At 54.4% G+C, this 23414-nt stretch overlaps 1 protein-coding gene across 2 annotated transcripts in view; it reads left to right on the top strand.

Annotated features, from left to right (window-relative positions):
• The first annotated feature begins 239 nt into the window (after window positions 1-239).
• Window positions 240-23414, top strand: part of Cacna1h (calcium voltage-gated channel subunit alpha1 H) — a 59425-nt gene continuing 36250 nt past the window's right edge. For both annotated transcript variants that reach the window (XM_029471410.2, XM_021149895.3), the window contains exons 1-2: window positions 240-544; window positions 827-1143. In XM_029471410.2, the coding sequence (XP_029327270.1) occupies window positions 845-1143 (299 nt within the window). In that variant the 5' untranslated portion in view covers window positions 240-544; window positions 827-844. The remainder of the gene's footprint in view (window positions 545-826; window positions 1144-23414) is intronic.

A 23414-nucleotide genomic window follows, 5' to 3' on the forward strand; every position in this document is an offset into this window, starting at 1 on the left:
CCGGGTTCGCCCAGTCCCGGACTTGGGGCTGGCGGCGTACCGGCACGGAGAAACACGGACCAAGGGATGTCGTGGGATAGCTTACGTCTGGGTGGGGGCGGGCCGGGCTGATGACCCCCGCCCACTCTCCGTCCCTATCTCGGTCCCTGAGGGTCGCCCCCTGCCCGCCCCGGCCGCGTTGGCCCCGCCCCATGGGCCGCCCCCGCCGCCCCGCCTCCCCGCCACTGCTCACTCCGAAGTTTCCTGCGCTGTGCGCGGACGGGCTCCAGGGCTCGCTCGCTCCCTCTCTGGCTCGGCCGCGCCCCCGGCCCGTGCCTGCGGTCCGCGCCCGCCCCGCCGTGCATTTAGCGGTTTTCCGCATCGGGACACCGTTGCTGCTGCTGGGCGGGCCGGAGCTAGAGCTTCCGCGAGAGCTGGTGCCGGGTGGGCCGGGGGCGCGGGCCGAGGAGGCGATACTGGCCCAGCTCCGGGCTCTGGACTGGGTCCCCAGTGACAGCGCCGCCCGGGCTATGCCCACAGGGACGCCGCTGGCCACCGGAGCGAGGTGAGATGCGGAGGGTACGCGCGCTCACTGCGTGCCTGGGACCCTTTGAACTTGAGCTCTATGGGCTCGGAGCCCCTAGGGCTCCCGCAACCCTTCGCCTCGGCCTTGGGGGTGGGGCTGCCAGGCTTTGCCGGCGGGAGGGGGCGGGGGGCGCACTTGTCTCTAATAAGGAGAGACAAAGACATCCCGGCGGCCGCGGCTGTTCCCGCAGCTCCGCTCCGCCTGAGGCGGGGCGGGGGCGTCGTTCCTGGGCCAGGGTCATCGCCTGCCCTCTCTCCGCAGGTGCTGCCCTCCGCCACCATGACCGAGGGCACGCTGGCAGCGGACGAGGTCCGGGTGCCCCTGGGCGCTTCGCCTTCGGCTCCTGCAGCGCCGGTGAGGGCTTCCCCAGCGAGCCCTGGGGCGCCAGGGCGCGAGGAGCAGCGAGGATCCGGGTCCAGCGTGTTGGCTCCCGAGAGCCCAGGGACCGAGTGTGGTGCGGACCTGGGCGCCGACGAGGAACAACCCGTCCCATACCCCGCTCTGGCTGCCACAGTCTTCTTCTGCCTCGGGCAAACCACGCGGCCGCGCAGCTGGTGCCTCCGACTGGTTTGTAACCCATATCCTTACAGGGTTGGCAGGGCGCTGGGGACTGGGGTGTGGGACTCCTCTGCGTACGTCCTGTGAACCCCGGCTTGTGGGATCCGGCGGGGGCTCTGGGTAGGGGTGCTAGGGCGGCGTTCTTCTCAGAGATGGTAGGGTTAGCCTCGGAACTCGCCTGTGGAATCTGGGTTCAGAGGCACCTCGGGACGGGAGAGTATGAGCAGAAGCGGCGAGGATGCCGCCGGCTTGGAAGGGAATGAAAGGTAGTTAACTCCAGGAGTTCTACCGGGGCGGGGGAGCGGGGGGGGGGGGGAGGAGATGGGAATCCCCGCCTTCTTAGCTTTCCAAACGAAACACCTGAGCCTGTGTGAAGACCCTCGCTGGAGTCTGGGGGCCGGAAAGGGAGAAAGTTTCCACCTGCTCCGTTGGCGCTGTGTGTCGGGCAGGGCTGCTCCCTGGTTCTCCTCGAAGTGACGTTGGTTTGAGAACTCACTTTTCCAGGCTGAAGTCTGTTCAGGAGCTGATTTAAGTCATGCGCAGCTGTGTGTGTGTGTGTGTGTGTGTGTGTGTGTGCAGGAGGCAGCTAGCTTTGACCCCGACCCCCTTCACCACAGTTGCCTGGGTCAAAAGGAAGGGATTGTGCCTTCTTTTTCTCGGCCCCAAGGCCACAGACTTTCACAGAAGCTTCTAGAACACGGTTGGGTCAGTACTGGCAACATTTCTGGGGTGCAAAAAGAGGCTTTTGGCCCCAGAACAGGTGGCCTTTTGGGGCTCCCCCTGATAGGCTTGATAGTCTCAGAGGAGGGGCTGAAATAATGCCTGGTAGTGCGGCCACCCCCACCCCCAGCAACTGCTCGGAACTGGTCACCAGGGCTGGGTGGGTGGAGGGCCAAGGGGAGTTGACATGGGCCCATAAACACTCTTCAGCGGAGTCAGGGACAGAGGGAAAATGAGCAATGTGTGTATATGTTTCTCTACCTTGTGTGTTTAACTGTATAAATATTAAATACAAAAGAGAAATCTGTACCAAAAAAAGTAATAAAGCCCATGTTTCTTTTCACTCCAATCCAAACATTGGGTGAGTCAGATTTTTCTCTGCTTGTAAAGGAGGGTGGTCCAGGGCTATGCTTGGGCTTCACTGCCTGCTGTCTTTGTCCTTTGCAGTTGATGGTAGTGACTGCCCGTGGTGGGCATCCTCTGGGTTGGCTGGCCCTCTGTGCAGGAGCAGGGTGACCTTGTGTGCCAGCTGTCAGTTTGTCCCCTCTGCGGGATCTAGACTGGAGGTGACTGGACCACTTGGTTTTGGTGGTGAGATTGTATGGCTGGGAATAGTGATGAGCCACCGGGCAGTGCTACTGTGGACCTTGGGGAGGTGACAAAGACCAGCCCTGTGTTAGTGCCTGAATTTGTTGTTTTCAAGCTGTACAAAATACGAGAAGAACGAGTGGACTTAGACTTGGTCTCCTGACAGCCAGGATGTGGCTACACAGGAGTCGGAGGCTGAGCCTGGTTCTCTGGCTGCTGTGTCCCCGAGGACTTCTAACAAGGTTGTTTGTGTTGCTGCCTTCAGAGAAGGTGGGGATGGGATGGCTCATGTAGGTAGACTGAGCCTTCAAGGACTGTAGAGCTAACATTTGCCACCTGGCCTGAGCCGACTGTGTGGCTTAAAGTAGAAGGTGCCCTTGTAGGTCTAAGAGAGACTCGGGTGTTATCAGGCCTGGGAGAGAGGGCGGGGTGTGTGTGTGTGTGTGTGTGTGACAAGAGCTCTCAGTTGAGGAAGGAAATGCCAGGCTGTCCCTGCAGGTAAGAGCACCAAGGGGAGATAGGTAGATCTTCCCTCTCCAGTACGTCCCTGTCCTGGGGCTGCTGGCAGGTTCCAGGAGGCCTGCCACACCCCCATCTTCTTGCTGTTGTCTACCTCAACAGTTTGATTCTCCTACTTCTGAAACCCAAGGATTCTGCATATCCCCAAGCTAGGGAGATGCCATGTGGGGAGAGCTGGTTTTCCAGGTTATTTGGCCTTGTCAGCACTCTGTATCTGTCCAGTGGGGTGGGTTCATTAGAGCCCTGGCCACATGGGGATGGGTCTGACCCTCAGCAGATGCTAGGCTCTGAAGTAGGGGTGTGAAGCTGGGCCTCAGGGAGATCCTAAAATAAGCTGCACGCCTGGACAGGCGGGGGGGATCAGCTTACTGGGGAAGCCCGTGTGGGCCGAGGCTTCCCGAGCTCTTTATGTTCCTCATTCCTGGGAGGTGGGGGGGGGGTGGCTTTGTATGAGGCAGGGGAGCCTGGTGATTGGCATGGCCAGGATTTTACAAGGACTATGTGGTGCCCTGTGGCTAGAGAGAGTTTCCTGGGCCTCAGTTTCCCCTGCAGGTAGACAGCGTGACAGCGGGACCTCCGGCCTTTCCCCAGAGCAGGGAAAATCAGCTTTGCTCTGAGAAGCAGCTGCTGGCTCCCAGCAGATGCCTGCCAGTCATAGCTGGGCTTCTATTGGCTGTTGGAGCAGAGGGAAGTACTTTCTCCCAGTCTCGGACTGTTCTGGAACTTCCTAGTGGAGGTACCAACATAAACGTAGTCCCAGTTCTACATGGATGGTGTCTCCCATCCCTGTGGCAAAGGAGCCTCCAAGGACAGCCTTTGTCTTTATTGATTTAGTTCCCTCTTTAAAAATACAATCGGGCTGGAACTTTTGGGGAGAGCGCTGTTTCTCCTACACAGGCTTATTTATAGAGGAAGGTGGGTGGGACCCGTGTGTTGTAGCCTGCTCCGCCGCTGGGTTATGTTCTGCCCCGGCTCCCCCACCCCACCCCAGGCTCCTGACCCAGAACTGCCTGCAGTGCAGCTGCCTGCCCCAGCAAGGGAAGGTGGGGCCTCCCAGGGGTGTGAAGCTCAGCAGTGGGCACCCAGCTGGCCTGTGTCAGCAGGGAAAGTGAGCTGTAGACATTGAGGATCTAGGAGGAAATCTGGGGTGTTCAGAGGTGACAGTCTTTGGGGGGAGGGAAATCCCCTTTAACCTCTCTTTTTCCCCATAACTGACAAAGAATGAAGGGCATGTCAAGGTCACGGAGGTGAAGGGGAACTGGTTGGGCCGAGCCCAGCTTGGAAGCGCACACATTTGTTGAACCCCTGGCTAGACAAGCCTAAGAAGGTCTGTATGCCATCTTTTAAAAATGGATGCTTTGAGATGCCAAGGGCAAACTGCTTCAAGGTGGCTGCTAGTACCTGATTCTCCACTGGCATGTATATCCCCAGTGGAGACTTACGGGTGCTGGCCTTAGGGGTGAGGAGACAGCCTTTACCCTTGCCCTGGCTTTGCCTGAATCCTGTGCTCTGAGAAGGGTCCATCTCTGCTGCTTTAGAACATCCAAACTGGCTCTCAGGGGAACTGTGTTGATTGCTGGGGGTCATTGGGCCTCTAGGGACTCTTGGGCCTGACTTCTGAGCCAGGAGTACTTATAAGTAGCAAAGGCCCCTGTGGCCTTGGCTGGTACTCGCTTGAGGAATGTTGTGGTCTCTAGAGGATCCTTTGAGGGTTCTCGGTGGGAGCCGGTGGCTTCCTCCCTGGCTTCTCCATCTGTAACTGGAGACCTTGCTGAGTCTTTCTCCCACTGTTAACTCTTCATGACAGCTTCTCTGGACTCTGCAGACTCTGCCAGACAGAGCCACTGCTGGCTCCGTCCGTGTCCACCACTCTGACCCGGTTAGGGTTATGGAATGTGGACCAGCAGTGCTAGCTTCCCGGGTCTTGACAGGCACTCTTACCTACCTAGGGACGTTGGCCCTGCATTTCAGGTGTCAGCCTTCCCTAAGGTCCTCGATCTGAGCGTTCAGTCAGTGCAGGTCATTGATGGGAGAAGAGTTGCAGGACAGCTTTTGACGCTCCTAGCCCACACCTATCAAGTGGGAATCTGGAGCAGGTATTGATTCATGCTTTATCATGGTGAGGGCACATGGTGGCTCTGGGACTCATTTGTGTACAGGGATGTAGCATCCTAACCAAGAGCTGTAGGTGGTGGGATGTTGGGAAGACCCTCAGATGGATGTCTCCCAGGATAGGGTTCCCCTAAACTTTTCATTGGAGAGTCATTCATACTTGCATCATGGAGGTGACACATCCATGGGATGTTACCTTTCCAGGCTCATCCCTCCACGGGATGCACATGATGCCAGTGAAGGTCTACAGGGTACACATAGGGATCGGAGGCTTAGTCTAGGACAGGCTCAGCTCTGGTGGGGGCTGTGCCTCCCAGATCTGCTTGTGTGGCTCAGGGATGGCTGTGTAGGGTCAAGGCTACCATGCAGTGTCCAGGTGGACTGACAGGCCTGCCCTCCTGATTAAGGCGTCACCTTCCTAACAGACACATCACACATCTGCATCCTGGCACCCTGGGGGAGGTGGCCCCAGGCTCACTTGTGTTGCCAGTGGGTGATGACTTCTTTCACTAGGCCTTACCCTGCTTATTCCTAATCACCCTGGCATTGACCAGACCCAGGGCCCCTTTTTGATGGTCTCAGCACCTCAAGTGAACAGAAGAGCCTGACCATCAGCTACTTGGGGACCATAGCAGACTCCCACCCCACGTTCTCCATGGAGATCTTCCCTGATAGAGCCCTGCGTTGTGAGGAATTGTGGAGGGAGTGGCCATGGCTCCGTCATTCAGCAAAGGTCTCCCCAACAGAACCATTTGGGATCCAGCTGTCCTTGTGCCTGTGGTGGATGGGTCTGGACTAGAAGCTGCTGGTACCAGGACCAGGGAGGTGGTAGCTACAGTGTGTCTGTGTAGAGAGGAAGCCAGATGGGCCATCACGTGCCATGGTTCTGCTCCTAAGGTAAGTGGTCTGAGGCAGGAGGAAATATGGTGGAAAGGGCTCTGGATCCCAAGAGCTTGCTGTTAGCAGCGTGGGATGTGAGATGAGACGGAGAATTGGGATATCAGAGAATAGTGGATGGGCCAGCCTGGGAACTCGTGGATGGGCCAGCCTGGGAACTCGGGAATCTAGTGTGCTCGCTGATGAGGCTCAGGAAGAGGGCAGGATTGGAACCCAGCCCGGTGGGAAATTGAGGTAAGGCAGGACTTAAGGGCACTCCAGGACAAGGTCTGAGAAGTGGGTCCCGGTGTCCTCATATCTTGGAGGCGTGGCCTGCATAACATGCTGAGACACCCCAGCACCATGCTGGTAGGGCACGGCACACAGAGCAGGCTGTGGGTGTCTCCGTGGCCGCAGGAGCACGCAGGGTGGTCTGGGAGCTCCCCTTGCTTCCTCGCGTGCAGTGGGCCTGGCTCCCAGTGCTGCTGGCAGACGCCCCATTCAGGGTCAGGATGTGGAAGAATGCGGGGGGGATGGGGCAGCCTGTCAAACAGGGATGAGTCCAGAGCAGTGGCCTGTGGCCAAGTCCAGTCCTCGGGCTTGAGCAGTCAAGGTCAGGCGTGCAAATCCGTTACCTTTGTTTATGCAGATGTTGGCCCTGGTGCTGAGCTGAGCCTGCTGGGGAGGGGGTAGCAGCTCTCGGGACCTGACTCAAAATGTTCTTCCATACCTTGGGAGCCGTTAACCTTCTCTCTTCTCCTGGGTGGTTAGTCTTGGCCTAACTTGGAGCACTCCTAAGAAATGTATGCCCAGGTTAAATGTCTAAGTCTGGGATTAAATTAAAGGCCACAGCCCTGGGCAGAGACAAGGTGTGTGGTGGTGTAGCCCTGGGCAGAGACAAGGTGTGTGGTGGTGTAGGGCTGGATCCTTGATCAGAGATAAGAGACAGGCCAGACAGGATGCAGTCCTGGGAGCCAGGGATGTAGAGGAAAAAGGAACCTACTGGCCCTCAGCCCATCTCCAGCTCAAGAGAGTTGGCAGGTCTGGGTACCATACCCAGAGTGCTGTGCCTGCCTGGAGTGACAGGCTGGATGCTTAAGCCACTCACCGTTTCCTCAGGAAAGGCTTTATGGGACAGACTTGAGCCACGCCTGCCATGTGTCTGCCAGGGTTGGTATCTTCTGGCTTCTCAAATCGTTCTAGGCACTGTGACTAGCAAGGGGAGGAGGTGAAGCCACGGGCTGGCAGGGAGATTGGGGTTCTGTTGGTAGGGGCAGTTGAGGAGTACGCAGATTAGACACTGGATTGGGGAACTCCAGCCTCTGCATGATTGCTGCTTCCAGCGCCAGGATGTGTGAGCCTTGGATAGAAGAGCCCTGAACAGTCAGGAGCCAGCCCCTCCTGATGGATTTCAGGGGTCCTAGAGAACCTCCCTCCCCTTTTTTAAAAAAAACATGGGCTATCCAAGCCTTTACCAAAGTTTGAACCTGGACTTAGAAGCCTCCCCTATGCTCTCAGAGTTAAGGGTTCCCAGGATTAAAGCAGTTAACTCTCGCTGCCCAAGTTGGAGGGGTGATCCACCAGGCTTGATGGTCCATCAGGCACACCTATACCTGCACCTATACCCACCGCCTCCAGATAAGAGACCCATGGGTTAGGCCTTAGTCCTGCCTGGTCCAGCCAGGTTCTTCACCCTTTGCTGTTTGCATTCCTTGGAACTTCTGTGTTCTTTCATGAGGGAAGTAACCATGGCACAAAAAGGGATTCTTTGTATCTGAGCATTAGGCAAAGAGTCATTGCCTCATTAATGGGGCACTGCGGAGCCTCAGCCTCTTGGCTGGCCAGACCTGCAGCAGGCAATAGGGAGAAGGCCCTGTTTTGGGCTGGAGAACAGGCCAATCCTAGGGACCACAGCCCCTGCCTGGCCATGTGGAAAGAGATGATTGCTGCATCCCAGCATGGCCTGACCCTGGCAGCACACAGGATGTTCCTGGCAGACACAGTGATTGGCTTGGTTGCTCTGTTCTCTTCCCTTTGGATTATGCTAATGTCCCCTCCACAAGCTGAGCTCTAGGTTGGTTCAGCTGGGACAGACAGTGACCTGGGGAAGGGGCTTCAACGGTATAAGGGCAGATTGCTCTGCCCACCCCACTTTGTTCTGGCCCTCTTCTTTACTTATCTCTACCTGGTGAAGCTCTTGGTGGGGGATGGGAGTAGGAGTCAGTTCTGGACGATTAAAGGGGGCACCCTGACACTGTTAGGGGACAGTGGCCTTTACCGTTGGAGGAGCTGGAACCCCTTGGGTCCTAGGTCCCTGTAGCTGCAGGAAGGTTAGCAGGGCAGTTGACTCTGAGGCTTGTGTGTACAGAGTAGTTGGGGGGGGGGGGCATGTGCAGTGCATGGATGGCAGGTGCAGTGGATGGATGGATGCAGGGAGAGGCTGCTGGCCAGGTCTGTTGTGCATAGGGCAGGTGCGCAGCAGGTACTCGGTAGGAACTCCTGAGTGAGGACTATACTCCCTCATGCTGGCAGCATAGGCCCCAGTTCTGAGTAGCACCTGGGCTCCCTGGGCCCTGTCATGTTGGCCCATACTGTGGCGTATGTAGCCCATGGCAATAAAACCGATGGGTTCAATGGATTTCCTGGAAATTAGTGGGAGTGATGTAAGCAGACTTGGGGCATCCTCCAAAGTTGAGGTGGTAGAAAAGGTACCAAAATTGCATTGTTTCTGTGGACAGATCACCTTTTGGGCCTCGGTTTTCTCCCCTGTGGCCTCCAGCTGAGCGGCAGGGAAAGGCTATACTCCCTCATGCTTCCATCTCTGTGCTGGGCTGACTGTTGTCCCCTTCAGAGTGTGTGACCAGCAGAATGTGAGGCTGGCCACCCCTATTTGACAGTGGGATATATTCAGATGTAACTAACTAAGCTGAAGGATAGGTTGGACTGAGTGCCTCAGATCCAGTGATGGAAGTCTCTGTGGGGAGGGGATAGACTGTGCGGCAACCGAGGGAGAGAGAGAGAGAGACAGACAGACAGACACAGATAGACAGACAGACAGACACTGGAGCAGCATGGCCACAGCCATAAACAGTGACTGTCACTAACACCAGATGTAGAAGGCCAGGTACAGCCTCCCCAGAGCCTTGGAGATAAGCAATCCCTGCTGAGGCCTGGCCTGGGGACTTGGAGCTCAGACAGAGTAGGAGTTTGTGTTGTTGAGGCCGCTGACCTGTGGTGCTTTTGACAGAGACACAGAACCTCGGCCCAGCTGGTGGCAGGCTTGCCCATGTGGCTGAGAGTGCCCTTCTATGCACGCACGCATGAATGAGCCTTTCCCAGATAGCGTGCCCCACTCCTGGAGGGAGATGAGCAGCTCGGCTTGCTAGGGCAGGAGGCTGTGATGTGCTAACTGGGGGTGGCCACTTGGGACAAATCAGATGCTCAGTGTCAGGCTCTTAAGACAAGGGGTGGGCCACCTGGGGAGAGGAGAAAATCAGCCATGAAATTGGTCATTCTGACTGCCTGGCCGGCCAGTCAGGCCATGCCTGGGGCTTCCTGTTCTGGTCAGAGGCCCCTCCCAGAAGCTACCGCAGGTGTCTGGTGTGTTTATAGGGACATCTCCAGGGAGATTTGAACCACTCCCATCCAGTCTAGAAGGTGCCTTGAAGGTCAGTCCAAAATGGGAGTGTCTAGTGAGTTTTTACAAAGCTGACCACTCTGTCCGCGAGGAAGCCTGCTGAGGTACCCCTGGGATTCCTCAACCCTCTCTCTGTCCTGGTTGTCTCTGTCCTTTGGTTTTGAGCAGAACAATGGAGATGTCAGACAAACCTCTTCAGTGTGAAAGCTGACGTTCAGGTTCCCAGAGCTGTGGCCCCTAAGACCTTGGATGTTACCTGTCTCTAGCTGTTCCAGTTGTCCTCAGAGGAGCAGGACTGTCTCCCTCTTGCTGTCCATGGTGAGGAGTGTTGACCCCAGATGGCCAGGGAGGAAACTGCTGTAGTGTTGAAGCTGCACCCTGCCCCCAGCTTCCAGCCCCAGCTCAGAGAATACAGAGAAGTCCATTATGGCCCATTAGGTTTCTCCCGGGGACACTCAGGCCTTGCTCTCCCAAGACTGACCATTGGATAGTGATTAGGCTAGAGGGACATGGGCTGGGTTTGAACAGGGATAGCTGGAGGAGGAGTAGCTTTGGCCCGAGAGGGAGACCCTTGAGGTGCTTGTTTATGCAATTATTGTGTTAAAGTGTGGTACCATGGTTACCTCGAAGCTGACCCAGGCACCTCCTGGCTAGTGGCCATGTGCTTCTTCTGCCTTGAGGGTAACTTGACCCTCGAGATGTCTGTGCCCTTGGGGTTCATGCTCAACCTCTCTGTCCTATACTTCAAGTAAGAGAGGTAACCTGCAAGTTGAGGGCCTACACCCTGGCCACTGTCATGCATCTGAAGGTGGCAGAGGACCTAGTGAGAACCAGGCACCCTGTGGAGGGCCTGGGGTTGGAGCAGTATGGGGATGGCTGTTCTTCAGCGGGACACCTCCAGCTATCTTTCCACGCCAAGGATTCTAGTCCTAGGATGCAGCCTAATCTGACACAGGGAAGAGAACCCTGCCCAGATGCCCAGCCACTGCTGTTTGAAGGCACAGAGGGACATGAGGGACATGGGGACCACACAGCAGTGTCCCTATCATGTCCCTTTGTCTTTGGCAGCAGTTGCCAGTCCAGCCTCTGGCCGACGGTTGGTGAGTCAGCCTGCATTAGTACCTCATTAAAATGGACAGGATCTTCCTGGGATGCTGAGGGAAGCCCAGTCGGCTCCTGCCCTTGCCCTGGCTGGCTGAGGCATCCACTCTGACTGTTAGCACTTGCTGTATCCCCATCACTCCCACCACACTCTGGACTCAGCAGGGCTCAGGGTGTGCATAGGACACCTTCCACAGGATACTTTGCTCCAGTCCTTTCTGGGGCGGTGGTGGCCTAGACCTGCTGTGTCACTGGTGACTAGATGGGACCTGCATGTATCCTGCGACTATGGCCCATTGTGCCTGGCCTTAGCATCCTCCTACACCATCATTGTCTCTCATCATTGTGGAGTGAGGGGCCAATAAGAAATAGCTGTAGGCACTGTGGCCATGTGGCCATTCCCAAGCCAGTTTCATAGTAGAGGAGTTGGGGTTGGTACAGGCATGCCTAGCTTCTCCAATGCTGTCTGTGGGTGACAGAGGCCAGCTCTGCGGCTGGGGCTTGCTGCTGAAAGAAACTCAGGGTACCCTGTGAAATTAGCATTTCCACCCAAAGATACAAATGAAATTAACCAGGAGTCATCAAACATGGAGTAAGAGTGGTTTTTATTTAAAATCCCGGTCTGGGGCTTGGGGATTTGCTCGCTGGCTCTCGTGTGTACGTGTGCCACTGCACATGTGCAAGTCACAGGACCACTTGTAAGACTTGGATCTCACCTTGCATCATGTGGGTCTTGGAGGTAAAACTCTGTCATCGGGTCACCTGCAGAGCCATCCCAGGGTCTTTATTTTGAGGCAGAGTCTCACGGAGCCCAGTCTGGCCTTGACTTTATTATATATAACTGAGGATGGCCGTGGACTTGCCTCCTGGCCTCCATCTCCTGAATGCTGACATTATAGGTCCGTACCACTGTGCCTAGTTTATGTAATAGTAGGGCTCAGACGTGGAGCTCTGTGTGTGCTAGGCACAGACTCTACCAACTGACCTATCTCCAGCTCCTGCATCTTTTTAAATCCTAGGAATTCGATGACCTCACTGCGAGCCTGAGTGTTTAGAAGATGTTAGTTGCCTAGTGTGGACATAGCTGGCCTTCATTCTCCAGGGTGTTGGATCCTCATTATTGGTGTGACAAGCACGGTCTGACATTCTATGTGGGTGTATCTCTGGTTAGCCCTTCAGACCCTGGATCCAGGAAGGCCTCTGGTACCCACTTGGAGCACCTCGGCCCCTGTCCTGTGAGCTGAACAGTGGGCATGCATTGGCCATTACATGTTACCTGCGTGTACGATGTAGCTACCCGTACCTAGCAGAGTCTCAGTTCACGCCTCTGCAGCTTGGCCCATGTGGATACTGTCATCGCCTAGCTCTGCCCCTCTCCCAGTCCTGACACTGCCAGTGACTTGCCCCACTTACAACCCTGACCCAACTAGCCCTGGCTATAGGTATGGACTGGCTACTGCCACCTCACCTCATCCTCTAAGGGAGCCTTGGGGACCAGGTGGTTGGTGATACACCTCCTGCTGAGGTCTTCCAAGTTGTTCCCGGGTCCTCATTGTTCCTGTGTAACAGACCCTGCCAGGCCTCTTTCTGTGAGATTGAGGCCTGAGGCCCGTAGAAAGGGCATTGTACAATATGGTTGGTCTGTCTGAGGTTTGCTTGTACTGTCAGTGACTAGCTGGGTGTGGGCCGTTGTAGCTCAGGACCAGGAGTCATGGAGGCATGGGGGGGCTCATGGCCCCAGTTGAGTTTCTGAGTATGGACCACTCCAGCTCCCTCATGCTTTCCCAGCTTATGGAGGTTGGTGGCTTTCTCTCCTTCAGTGCCGCTGCCCTGCCCCTAATGTGGGTCCACCAGGAGTGCCCTCCAGGCAGGGACTCCCAGGTGGTTTTGGTTTTGTGGAGGCTCTGAGATATGAAAACATTGTTGAGTGACACAGGGTCAGTAGCGCTGACCTGCTTGGTGAGGTAGGGGCTCTGAAGACTTCCTGTGCAGCAGGTTGTGAGTTGTTGTAGAGATGGCAGCTGTCTAGGAGGTGAGGCCACTGCCCAAGAATGACTCCCTCTAACACCATTGTGTTCCCAAGTGCCATCATCAAAAGGAATGTTCCCCCAAGCCAGACAGCGCCAGACAGACAGATGGGAACAAGCTTGTCAGGTGGGATGGGAACAAAGGCTCACCAACCAGTAGCAGATACAAGGCCACGGTGTTTGTGTCAGAAGCTGGGCCTGCTGCCACAGTCTTCCATAATATTGCAGAACCTTGTGTGCTTCTCCACATTGGGATCTGGGTCACCAAGCAAATGGAGCAAGGTCCAACCAGCCTGAAGCCATCGGGGAGGCTGGGTGTATGCTAGGAAGGGGTAGAGTCAGACCCACTAAGGCCTGGTTCAGAAGAGCTGCTCGGGTGGGAGTGCTTGGAATTCAGAGACCCAGAGGGAGAAGCCTTCAGGCCACCCCATCCCTTCCCATTCACTATGTGTCCCAACTCCATCCCCAGGTGGCAGTGTGTACCACCCTTCCCTGGTGGTAGCTCTGCCTGCTTTACCATGACATCAGGCTGGTGTCCCCCTGAACCTTCCCCCACTGACTTGCAGTTTTTCACAGAGTATCAGGAGGAAAGCTGGTTTCTTCTCATTTGCTGTGAAAGAATGGGCTCCATTGTGCCCTGTGCATGGGCAGGCTTGCGGCTCCTAATTGGGAAATTGGCTGTCTGGGCCTGACCCACTGGGCTGTTATTACAGTGTGTGAGTGTCTGTGTGGTACAGGCTGCAAACGGCTTCTGAGTTTTGCCTTTTGATTGCGCATTGCCATATCTCTGTGGTCACTCCCTTGTCTTCACATTGCTCTAAAGGGGGCGTAGTGTTCCTGGTAGTGAGCTCCTACCAAGAGTTTCTCAGGAGTGGGGCGGTAGGAATTGCTGGTTAACTTGATGCTTTCTCAAGGCCTGGCAGGGCCTGATAAAGGAGACATCGAGCCTCTAGTGGCCTTAGTGGCAAGGCGGGTGAGAGATCACATTTTATCCCATGAGGTACTCTGGGACCCAATGTGGGTATAATGAGCTTCATGGAGTTTGCTAGGTGACCCTGAATGTTTCTAAGTTCCTGCTGGCCCAGCTTGTCCTAGAAGCCAGTGGTCTTTAGTCACCTGTCCAGAGCAAAAGGCAGAAGCACCTGCCTGCCTGCCTGCCTGGCACATGACATGCCCAAGTCTCTACATCTTGTTTACTTTACCAAGCTCCTGTGTGTTCCCCCCCACCCCCCGACCTCCAGGGACCAGGGTCTCAGATAAGACAGTAGCAGCTACTATGCAGGCATTGTAGGCTGACCCCAAAGCTGCTTGTACTATTGGGGTAGATCATGAGTCACATAAGTAACCCATGAGTGTACAGCTCTGTATCTGCCACCCTAGTCTTACACTTGGGCATCTATGGCTGCAGTGTGCTTCGGAGCACTTCTCACCATGCAGGGAGCACCATGCCCATGCATCTCTGCTGACTGCCTTCATCCCATCTCCCTGTTCCAAGGCTCCATGTAGTGGCATCACATGCTTGCATGTGTTGGATGGTGTACTGTGAACCATCTGACTTCAAGGTTTAGTTTCACCGTAGCAAGGTGTAGTTAGAGAGCTTTTGTGTTTGTGGACATGTGTCCAGGTGTGTAGCAGAAAGCGCTGCAGAGAACGGGCGGGCTCTGAATGCAATGTGACTTCCTGGGTTTCGTCTTTCTGGGTAGATACCAGGAATGGGATTGCTGGGTCACGTAGGAACATTGTTTGGTCACATAACGAAACTTCCAGGGGCATTATAGAACAACCCCTACTTGCTAACCGTTTCTCCCACCTATGAGTCTGGGCCCCAAGGTGCTGTAACAGGATGTGTGGCATCTCCAGTGTGCAGTAGCCGTCTAGTGGGTCTGAAAGTGGGGTCTTGGCTGTGCTTCCAGAGCCTGACTACTCCCTGCTAGGTCCTGACTCCCAGTTGGGGTGGGGACAGGTGTCACTGTCAGGTGGCGTCTGGGCCATGGGTAGGAGTAGCTGGCGCGAGTGTTTGTTCTGCATCCGTCCCTCCCTTCATTCTCGAGAGGTTTTCAACACCCACACTTGGAATAAAAGAAAAATTATTAATGAGCTTGGTGCGGTTGCCATGGGAACCTGTTGCTAATGAATCTCTGGGGTTTCCTCTTACCTTTGGGGAGCTAGAGGAAGGCTGAGCTATGCTCAGACCAAGCATGCTTCCTTCTCTTTGGGTTGCCTTGGCAACGCCTGTCACTAATCCCCAGCCAGCTCCTGGTTTACCAGCCTGGCCCCAGGAGCCAGCTGCCCGCTTATGCTTACATAAAGCCTCTTACTGTGATCCTAGCTGCTCCCAGCCCCACCCGGCCCCATGGAGCACCACCATTCCGCTCTGGGCCACACATGGGATCCCTAGGGTGTGGAGAACAGATACAGTGTCTCAGGCTTTGCTAGAGAGAGGACTCTACATGGATTGGGTGGGGCGGAGTTCCGACTCTGAAGTACCCAAGCAGGAAAGGGTACACAGGGGGCCCAAACTAGGACTCATGAGATGACACTTGGCAGGGCTGCTACCCAAGTGCATAGCCTCGTTGACCCATGACTGCCATCTTGATGGAGCCCTGAGGGTCCTGGGGAAAAAACAGGCCATCCTGAGTCCTAGTGTCCTGCCCACCAGGTGACAGAGGGAAGAGGGTATCAGGGTCTGGAGAACTTGCTGTGTGGGATAAGCCTGTCTACAGCCAGGTTATAGAGCAGGGCTGAAGAGCTTTGAGTTCAAGGGATTGGGCATTTAGTAAATAGTTGCGTGAGATCCATGAAAGGACAAAGGGAAGGGTCTGTGTCACCTAGGGTAGTGGAACATTTGGCATAAACCCCAAGCATGGGCCTAAGATAGCCAGCTTCTCAACCCAATGATCTTTTCCTGGACTGACTACTGGCCACGGTCAGCCTGTGTTCTCGGGGCGTCTTGTAGAGTCTTGCAGGGAAGGGGTGGTAGATACAAGATGGCTGATAAGAGGGTGCTGGGCAGGAGGCCTCTCCCAGCTTCAGTGTACGTGTCTAAGATGTGGATGGAGAAGGTGTGGGTGGGAAAGGCCAGAGTGGATGACATGTCCACACAATGCTAGGCCCTGTCGTCTCCAAGAGTCGGCACGTGACCCCTTTGTTCCGGGACATCTGAGGCCCCAGCATGAGTCATTTATTTTTTCTTTTTGTGTCTGTGACAAATGGCTGAGTGAGTGAAAACAGTTTAGGATAAAGACTGATTTTAGCTCATGGTTTCAAAAGTTTCATTCCGTGGTCAGCTGACATATATGTATGTATGTATGTACATATGAAATATATATATACATACATACATATATGTATATATATGTCTCTCTATATGCATATATATGTGTGTGTGTTATATGTGTGTGTGTGTTATATGTGTGTGTGTGTATATACATGTTCATATACATATAGATATATCACAGACACACCTACCTCTCTACAGGGAGTTTATGAAGAAGGCCAGTGAGCACAAATAGTTGTGCATCAGCAAGTTTTGCCTTCATCCCCTTCTTCCTTTAGGTCCCCAGACTATAGGATGGTGCTGCTCATATACTGGGCATGGCCCCTACTTAGTCATCTCTGGAAATGCCCTCAGAGACACACTCAGGTGTGCTTTATAATGTCCTAGCCGTGGCTCAGTGGAGTTGCTTCTGCTTACACCTCACGTTTCAGAAGCTGCATGGTTAATGTGCGCTTGGTGGGCTTTAGACCTGTGAACCGTGGAGAACTGGGTGAATGGATAAGGGGTGGGGGGCTACACTAGAGCTGAGCTGGTGGTTGGCCCTGGGGCCCAGCACCCACAACTCTGGGGCATCAGTAGGAGCCCTCTTTTTTAAGCCACTGCAGCAATGTGACCCGTGGGTGAGGCATTCACTCAAGTCATCTTTCATCACTTTGTTATGTTGGATTTGGAGCTGATAGCCATGGTGGCAGCTGATGGTGTTGGTCACCTGGGTTCTGAGGGTCTACCCCTCTCGGCCCGGTGTGACAAAATGACAGAGGCGCCATGGCTAGGCTGTGTGGCCCGAGACCTGTGTATGCTGATGGTCATGGGCTTGGTTTTCTGGCTTTGTGTTTGGGGAAACAGAAGCCTGACAGATGGGGTGTGGCCAAAGGTCAGGCCTATGATGTAATGTCAAACTGAACACACAGAAGCTAAATAGCATGGAGCCCCTGTGGGTGACAGGGTGTTTGAGTTTGCTTGCCCCCCGACCAGAAGCCACTCTTCACTTCTGACCTGGAGAGTGACCAGCCTTGTTGAGCCTCCACCTCTGTGGCATCGTAGGATTTGCCCGGTCAAGCCTGCTCACCCTCCTAGCCCATATGTAACTCCTAGTGAAGCTCCTGTCCTTTGCCTGGCAGCCTGAGGCACTGGCTGTCCAAGCTCCACCCTAGAGCCCCCTCCTCCCTGGGGACTGCCCCCTGATCCCATGGGAATAATGGTGCAGGTGTTCAGGTCAGAAAAGCAAGACAGGATGTGATAGAGGGATGCAGAAGCTCTCCTGGATACCATCTGCTCTTGAACTTGGACTTCTAAAGCCACAGCCCAGGCAGAAGGGTGCAGCGGTCCCACTGCTGCCCCTCCCCCCCCACACACACACACACCTGCTTTGGGTTCCTTGTGCCTGCTCTTCACCCTGGCTTCTCTCCTGGAGGGGGCAAAGCCAGGACTGGTGGCCCCAGGTCACAAAGCTGGAAAGGAACATCCTACCCCAGTTCACAAGCCCTGGGGCTTCCTCCCCTGAAAACCAGGGGCTAGGCTAAGCCCTGGTTGGGGGATGGGGCTGGCAGGAGGCCACAGAATAGTCTGACTGCTGTGGGTGTGAGGAGTGTGGGACAGTCCTGCCCAGTCTCTCCCTGGGGGAGCTTTTGACTGTCTCCCTCTCAGACCTGTTCTTGTCCCTAGGGTGAGCTGTCCATATGCACGTAGGGCTGTGTCCACGCAGGTGTGTGTGTGTGTGTGTGTGTGTGTGTGTGTGTGTGTGTGTGTGTGTGGACACAGATGTCTCTGGCCACCATCGAGCTGAGAAAGTTCAGTGCTTGTAGCCGGGATGTTTTCCTACTCCTTTGAAATACACCCTGCCCAATGATGGTGGCTGGGATTGGCTTCGGGGTATTTTAATTCCTAATTTAGACTGTTTATGTGCTGGGCTGGAGTTATCTGCCTGCCCCTCAGTACCTCCCTCCTCACCACCTTCTGTTTCCAGCTGTCTGGGGGTTGTAGGGTCCTCTGAGGTGTCAGGGAGCTACCTAGGCAGAACCTGGCCCCTCACCCCACTGCTGCCAGCCCCAAGTGTCCTCACCAACCCTGCAGGGACCCCCCAGGCTAGTGAGCACTGCTCTCTTCCGGGTCCCACCACAGAGCCCTCTTTGTGAAGCCAGCCCCCTCCCCACATGCTCTAGGCCTCTTTGGGATGGGGATCTGAGGTCATGCTGTGGCTAGACTGTCCTGCCAGTCCGGCTGCCTGGGTGGAGCCACAGGGCAGGGAGCAGAACCTGGCAGCAGTTCTGGATAGTCCAGCTGTCGCCTAAGGAGTCAGAAGTGGAAACAGGCAGGAGGGAGCCCCTCGCTGACCCTCCCCCTCCGTCCCCCCCTTTGCTCCTTTATGAGCTGTAAGGACTGCCTGGGCATTGATGCTGACTGCTTGGCTTTAATCAGGAAATACATTCTGCAAGGACTGGTCTGACAGGCCCCTGGGCTGTCTTCCTGGTTTCCATGTCAACAGAGTGAGGGGCTCTCACCCCCCACCCCTGCCCAGCCACCAAGGCTTATGGGAGGCTACAGGGAGAGGATAGGGGGCCCTTGAAAGCAGGGCCCACAGCGCAATCCAGCTGGGTGGGTCTTGACCAATTGCCTCTCTTCCTGTGTGCACTTGTGTGTCTGGCCACAACTTGTTCAGAGAACATACAAGAGAGTCTAGAGGGATCTTGCCTGGGGATCATAACGCTGCCTGGTGGTCCAGGAGCCAAGACTCAGATGTCCCTGACCCTGAGGAAATAGAAGCATGAACTGGGGGCTGGGTAATCCCTGTGTCCATCTCAGTCTCCACCCCCAGAATACCCACAGAAGGAGCAAAGGCTCCCCCATCCCACCCTGCTCTAAGTCTTTACCTAATTTAGCTCCTCCCCTGTAGGCGGGGCTGGGAGCCCCTCTCTTGGTATCCTCCATGTTTTCTTTCCCTTGGAGGCCTCTGTGAGGTGAGACTGGGGTCATTGGGAGAGGAGGGTCCCCAGGGTGCTGGCGAGCAGTAAGCCTCATTGCTTGTTGCAGGCTCCTGTCCACAGCACCACAAAAGCCTCTTCATAAACCACCACTCAACAGAGACTACTACGTGGAAGCTTCTAGAAATAAAAACCTGAATCTTGGAGGAGGCAGGGAATCGGATGTGCTGGAGTTCCGTTCTCTACAAGGCTAACTCCTCCCAGCCTCCAGGGACCCAGGGCCCAGGGAGCCTGCGACCTGCCACGCTTAACTTAGCGGTCCCTTTCACTGTCTTCTGCCCTCTGACCCCAGCTCCATAGCTGCAGGTCATCTTGGCTCACACCACCTGTTATAACTCATTCTTATGCCGGCAGGGACAGGCAGAGCCAAGGGTGAAGTTCTCTGAACCCCTCCCCCATCTCATCCCGTTTTATATCTCAAAACGTGGCTACCTCGCCCTCTATTCACACTGGGAGCCTATCAGAGGAGGTAGTAAGGACGGTCCACACCATGGGAAGTTCTCATGCTATGCAGTGGTCTAGGGACAGTACCATGAGAGGCCTCGAGGTGCCTGGGATGGGGAAAGGTAAAGTGACTTCTAGTAACCACCCTTGGCCCAACTGGCTCAGGTCCTGCATAACTTCACATTGGCCACTTGGCAGGTCTCCTGTCTCAGGGGTGTGGCTGAGGCCATGCTGGAGTGGACAGGGCTGTCTCGGTGGTTGGAGGGACCACGGGCTAGTCCTGGGTTCTCCCGTGTCCATCTTGCCTTCTTAACCAAGTAGAGCCTGGAGACACACCGAGGGCTATGATAGCTATCCCATCTGAGATAACCCCTTTGGGCTATCCTTTCAGCTCTCCTCCCACCTTGGTGGCTCCTGTGCTGGGGTCTGGGCAGCCACTCTGTAGCCCGCTGTCAGGATTGTACCTGTAGTGTGTGCTGAGTCTTAAGGCATCCGCTCCTTGGTGTGGGGATCCCCCAAAATGTGGTAACAGCAGGTAACATCCCTCAAGCTGGTGCTCCACACTGTGCTGGCTCCTCATGGGAGCCTGGAGATTCCCTAATTAAGCGATTTATTATTAAAGCAGCCGTCTTCCTTGGAGCCTGCTTTCTACTGCTGCTGCAGGGACAGACAGGCAGGCATCCCACAGGGGCTGCTCTGGTGGACAGCTTGTAACCTGACACCTTACTTAGAAGAATTCTTTTTTTTTTAATTAGATATTTTCTTTATTTGCATTTCAAATGCTATCCTGAAAGTTCACTGTACCCTCCCCCTGCCCTGCTCCCCTACCCACCCACTCCCACTTCTTGGTCCTGGTGTTACCCTATACTGGGGCATATAAAGTTTGCAAGACCTAGGGGCCTCTCTTCCCAATGATGGCTGACTAGGCCATCTACTGCTACATACGCAGCTAGAGACACGAGCTCTGGGGGTACTGGTTAGTTCATATTGTTGTTCCACCTATCGGGTTGCAGACCCCTTCAGCTCCTTGGAAACTTTCTCTAGCTCCTCCATTGGGGGCCCTGTGTTCCATCCTATAGATGACTGTGAGCATCCACTTCTGTATTTGCCAGGCACTGGCATAGCCTCACCAGAGACAGCTATATCAGGGTCCCTTCAGCAAAATCTTGCTGGCATATGCAATAGTGTCTGGGTTTGGTGGCTGATTATGGGATGGATTCCTGGGTGGGGCAGTCTCTAGATAGTCCATCCTTTCGTCTTAGCTCCAAACTTTGTCTCTGTAACTCCTTTCATGGGTATTTTGTTCCCTATTCTAAGGAATAATGAAGTATTCACTCATTGGTCTTCCTTCTTCTTGATTTTCTTGTGTTTTGCAAATTGTATCTTGGGTATTCTAAGTTTCTGAGCTAATATCCACTTATCAGTGAGTGCATATCTAGTGACTTCTTTTGTGATTGGGTTACGTCACTAAGGATGATATCCTCCAGATATATCCATTTGTCCAGGAATTTCATAAATCCATTCTTTTTAATAGCTGAGTAGTACTCCATTGTGTAAATGTACCACATTTCTATATCCATTCCTCTGTTGAGGGACATCTGGGTTCTTTCCAGCTTCTGGCTATTATAAATAAGGCTGCAATGAACATAGTGAAACATGTGTCCTTATTACCATTTGGAACATCTTCTGGTTAGAATTCTTAGCTTGCCTAACTCACCAGTAACTCTGACTGGTGCTCCATGTCTCCTTAGGGTCACCTCAGAGCCCAAAGGATGTTTGTGGGACTCAACAACTTAGTTCCTGAGGTTAAGCAGAGGCCAGGGTCATCAGCCTGTCCTGCCCTGGGGTGATTTGTATAACACAGGCCAGACCTAGGGACAGGAAGTGGGGACATCAGGATTTGTGCTAAGTGGTTGGTATCTGGAGGAGGGGAGGTGCCTTCCTTGAGCATCATGGAGACCCCTAGGATATTGGGGTATGGTGCTGGTATAGTTACTGAGCTTATGGTCTGAAGGTATAGATAAATGCAGTGGCCCATAGGAACCCTGGCCAGTGGCGGGGGGGAGGGTCTTTGCTGGTACCAAGTGGGGTGTTCCAAAGCCCAGCTAGACAGCTAGAGTAAATGGGAACCCCGGCATAGTGGGGGCGCTCAGGTGGGAGCCCCTGTTCTCTGATGAGGTTGCACCTAATCTCCTGCCCTCGAGACAGTGACTGCTCTACTGGGGGTGGGGGGCATGTGTCTCAGGATCCTGTCAGCGTACGCAGCTAGAGCAAGGCCCTAGTGCTTTATCCTAATGATGTTTAGAATCCTGGAAACTCGGAGGCGGGGGAAACAGCTCAGTAGCTAAGAGTGTGGACTGCTCTTGCAGGGGTCCCACATTGGGTTCCCAGCGCCCACAACTCACTTGTAACTATAGTTCCTGGAGTTATGACACTTCTGTCCTCAGGGCGTGCACGCGCACACATACACACACACACACACACACACACACACACACACACACACAGAGGCACAGACACACACTTGCACAATTTAAAAATAAACTTTAAACTGGGAAATTTAAAACTCCTGACTGGCCAGTTCACCTTGAAACACCATTAAAAAAAAATACCTTGTGTGTTTAACACACTCTTTCATGAAAAATGGCAGGGTTTTTTTGTTGTTGTTGTTGTTTTTTGTTTGTTTTGTTTTTTGTTTTCTCTCAATACAGAGATTCAGCAGGAGCAAGGGCATTGCTTGTTAATCTTTGAGATCTCGGCCATCTGGCTTGATGGAGACCCCAGGGCTTGTGGAGGATCGAGGCATGGGAGGAAGGATTCCTGCTGCCATACCACAGAGAACCCTCTGGTCTCTTTTGTAGACTGAGCCACTCCCATCACCAGGACACAGGCCATGTGTCTTGCCTCTGTGTGTTGGGTTCTTAGCCCTGATGGTGTCACCTTGGGTTTCTGAGAACCATAGAGAAAGCCGGGCAGTTTCCCTCCCACTTTGTTAGGTGCTGGACCCTGAGGTGCACACACCAACTGTGAGGCGCTGAGGAGCCATGAGTAACACACTCCCACAACCAAGTGTAAATTGAGCTCTTCCTCAGATTTGCGGGTGTGTGTGGGGGTGTCTCCCTGGCTCCCAGGGAGGGGGAGAGCACCAGGATTCCCCAGCTGTGGGTAGCCAGAGCCCCAGGGCCGGCCAGCCTTGATGGGTTGGAAGCTGGCACGAGGCTGGTCTGAGAGGAGGAAGGAATGAGCTTAGTTAGCACCATTAGGAAGACCATGCTTGGAGTGAGGCTGTCCTGACCCACCTCTCCCAACAAAGATATGTAGCACCTCCCAAAACATCACACAGCACCTTATAGAACATGCGGAGGCAGTGCAGCTTGCTGTACTGGGGAGGGGAGAGATGCCCCATTGTTAGCGGGTTTTTTTTTTTTTTAAATGACTCAGACGGTTCACAGAGCTTCCTTTTCCTGCCGGTTTCCAAGAATCCTGCTTCAGCATAATGGATCGAGTTATTAGGGGATTGATCGAGACACGGGTAGCTGGACGGGAGCCAGGCCCAGCAAATTGGTATGGCACTGGCTAGGAGACTCCCAGGGGTCTAGGTCTGCGGTCAGCAGGCTGGCGGGCAGGCAGCCAGCCAGCCAGTGAGAGGCACCTAGCTCCTGGTAGCCACAGGGCAATCACAGTTTTGGCAGGGTGGCCCATCTTTGTATTAGGGGCCTTCTGTGGAGAGAGAAGTGGGAAGAGGGAGGGATGTGTGTGTGTGTGTGTGTGTGTGTGTGTGTGTGCATGCACAACTGTGCATACATGTCCAGATATGCCTCTTGTGGGTGGTGCCCCTAAAGTGTGATCCATTTAAACTAAGGCTATATACTGTGTGTCTATGGTCTCACATGATGTAAATCCCTACTGACTGTAAGACTTTTCCTCATGTCCTCATCCCACTATTGGAGGAAGCTCTGGGGTGCTCTGAGGAGACCCAGTAGGCTCCTCATTCCTAAGTAGGTCTGTT

Source organism: Mus caroli, unplaced genomic scaffold (genome assembly GCF_978045245.1).
Source record: "Mus caroli unplaced genomic scaffold, Mus_caroli_1 scaffold_18, whole genome shotgun sequence".
In the NCBI taxonomy this organism is placed as follows: Eukaryota; Metazoa; Chordata; class Mammalia; order Rodentia; family Muridae; genus Mus; species Mus caroli.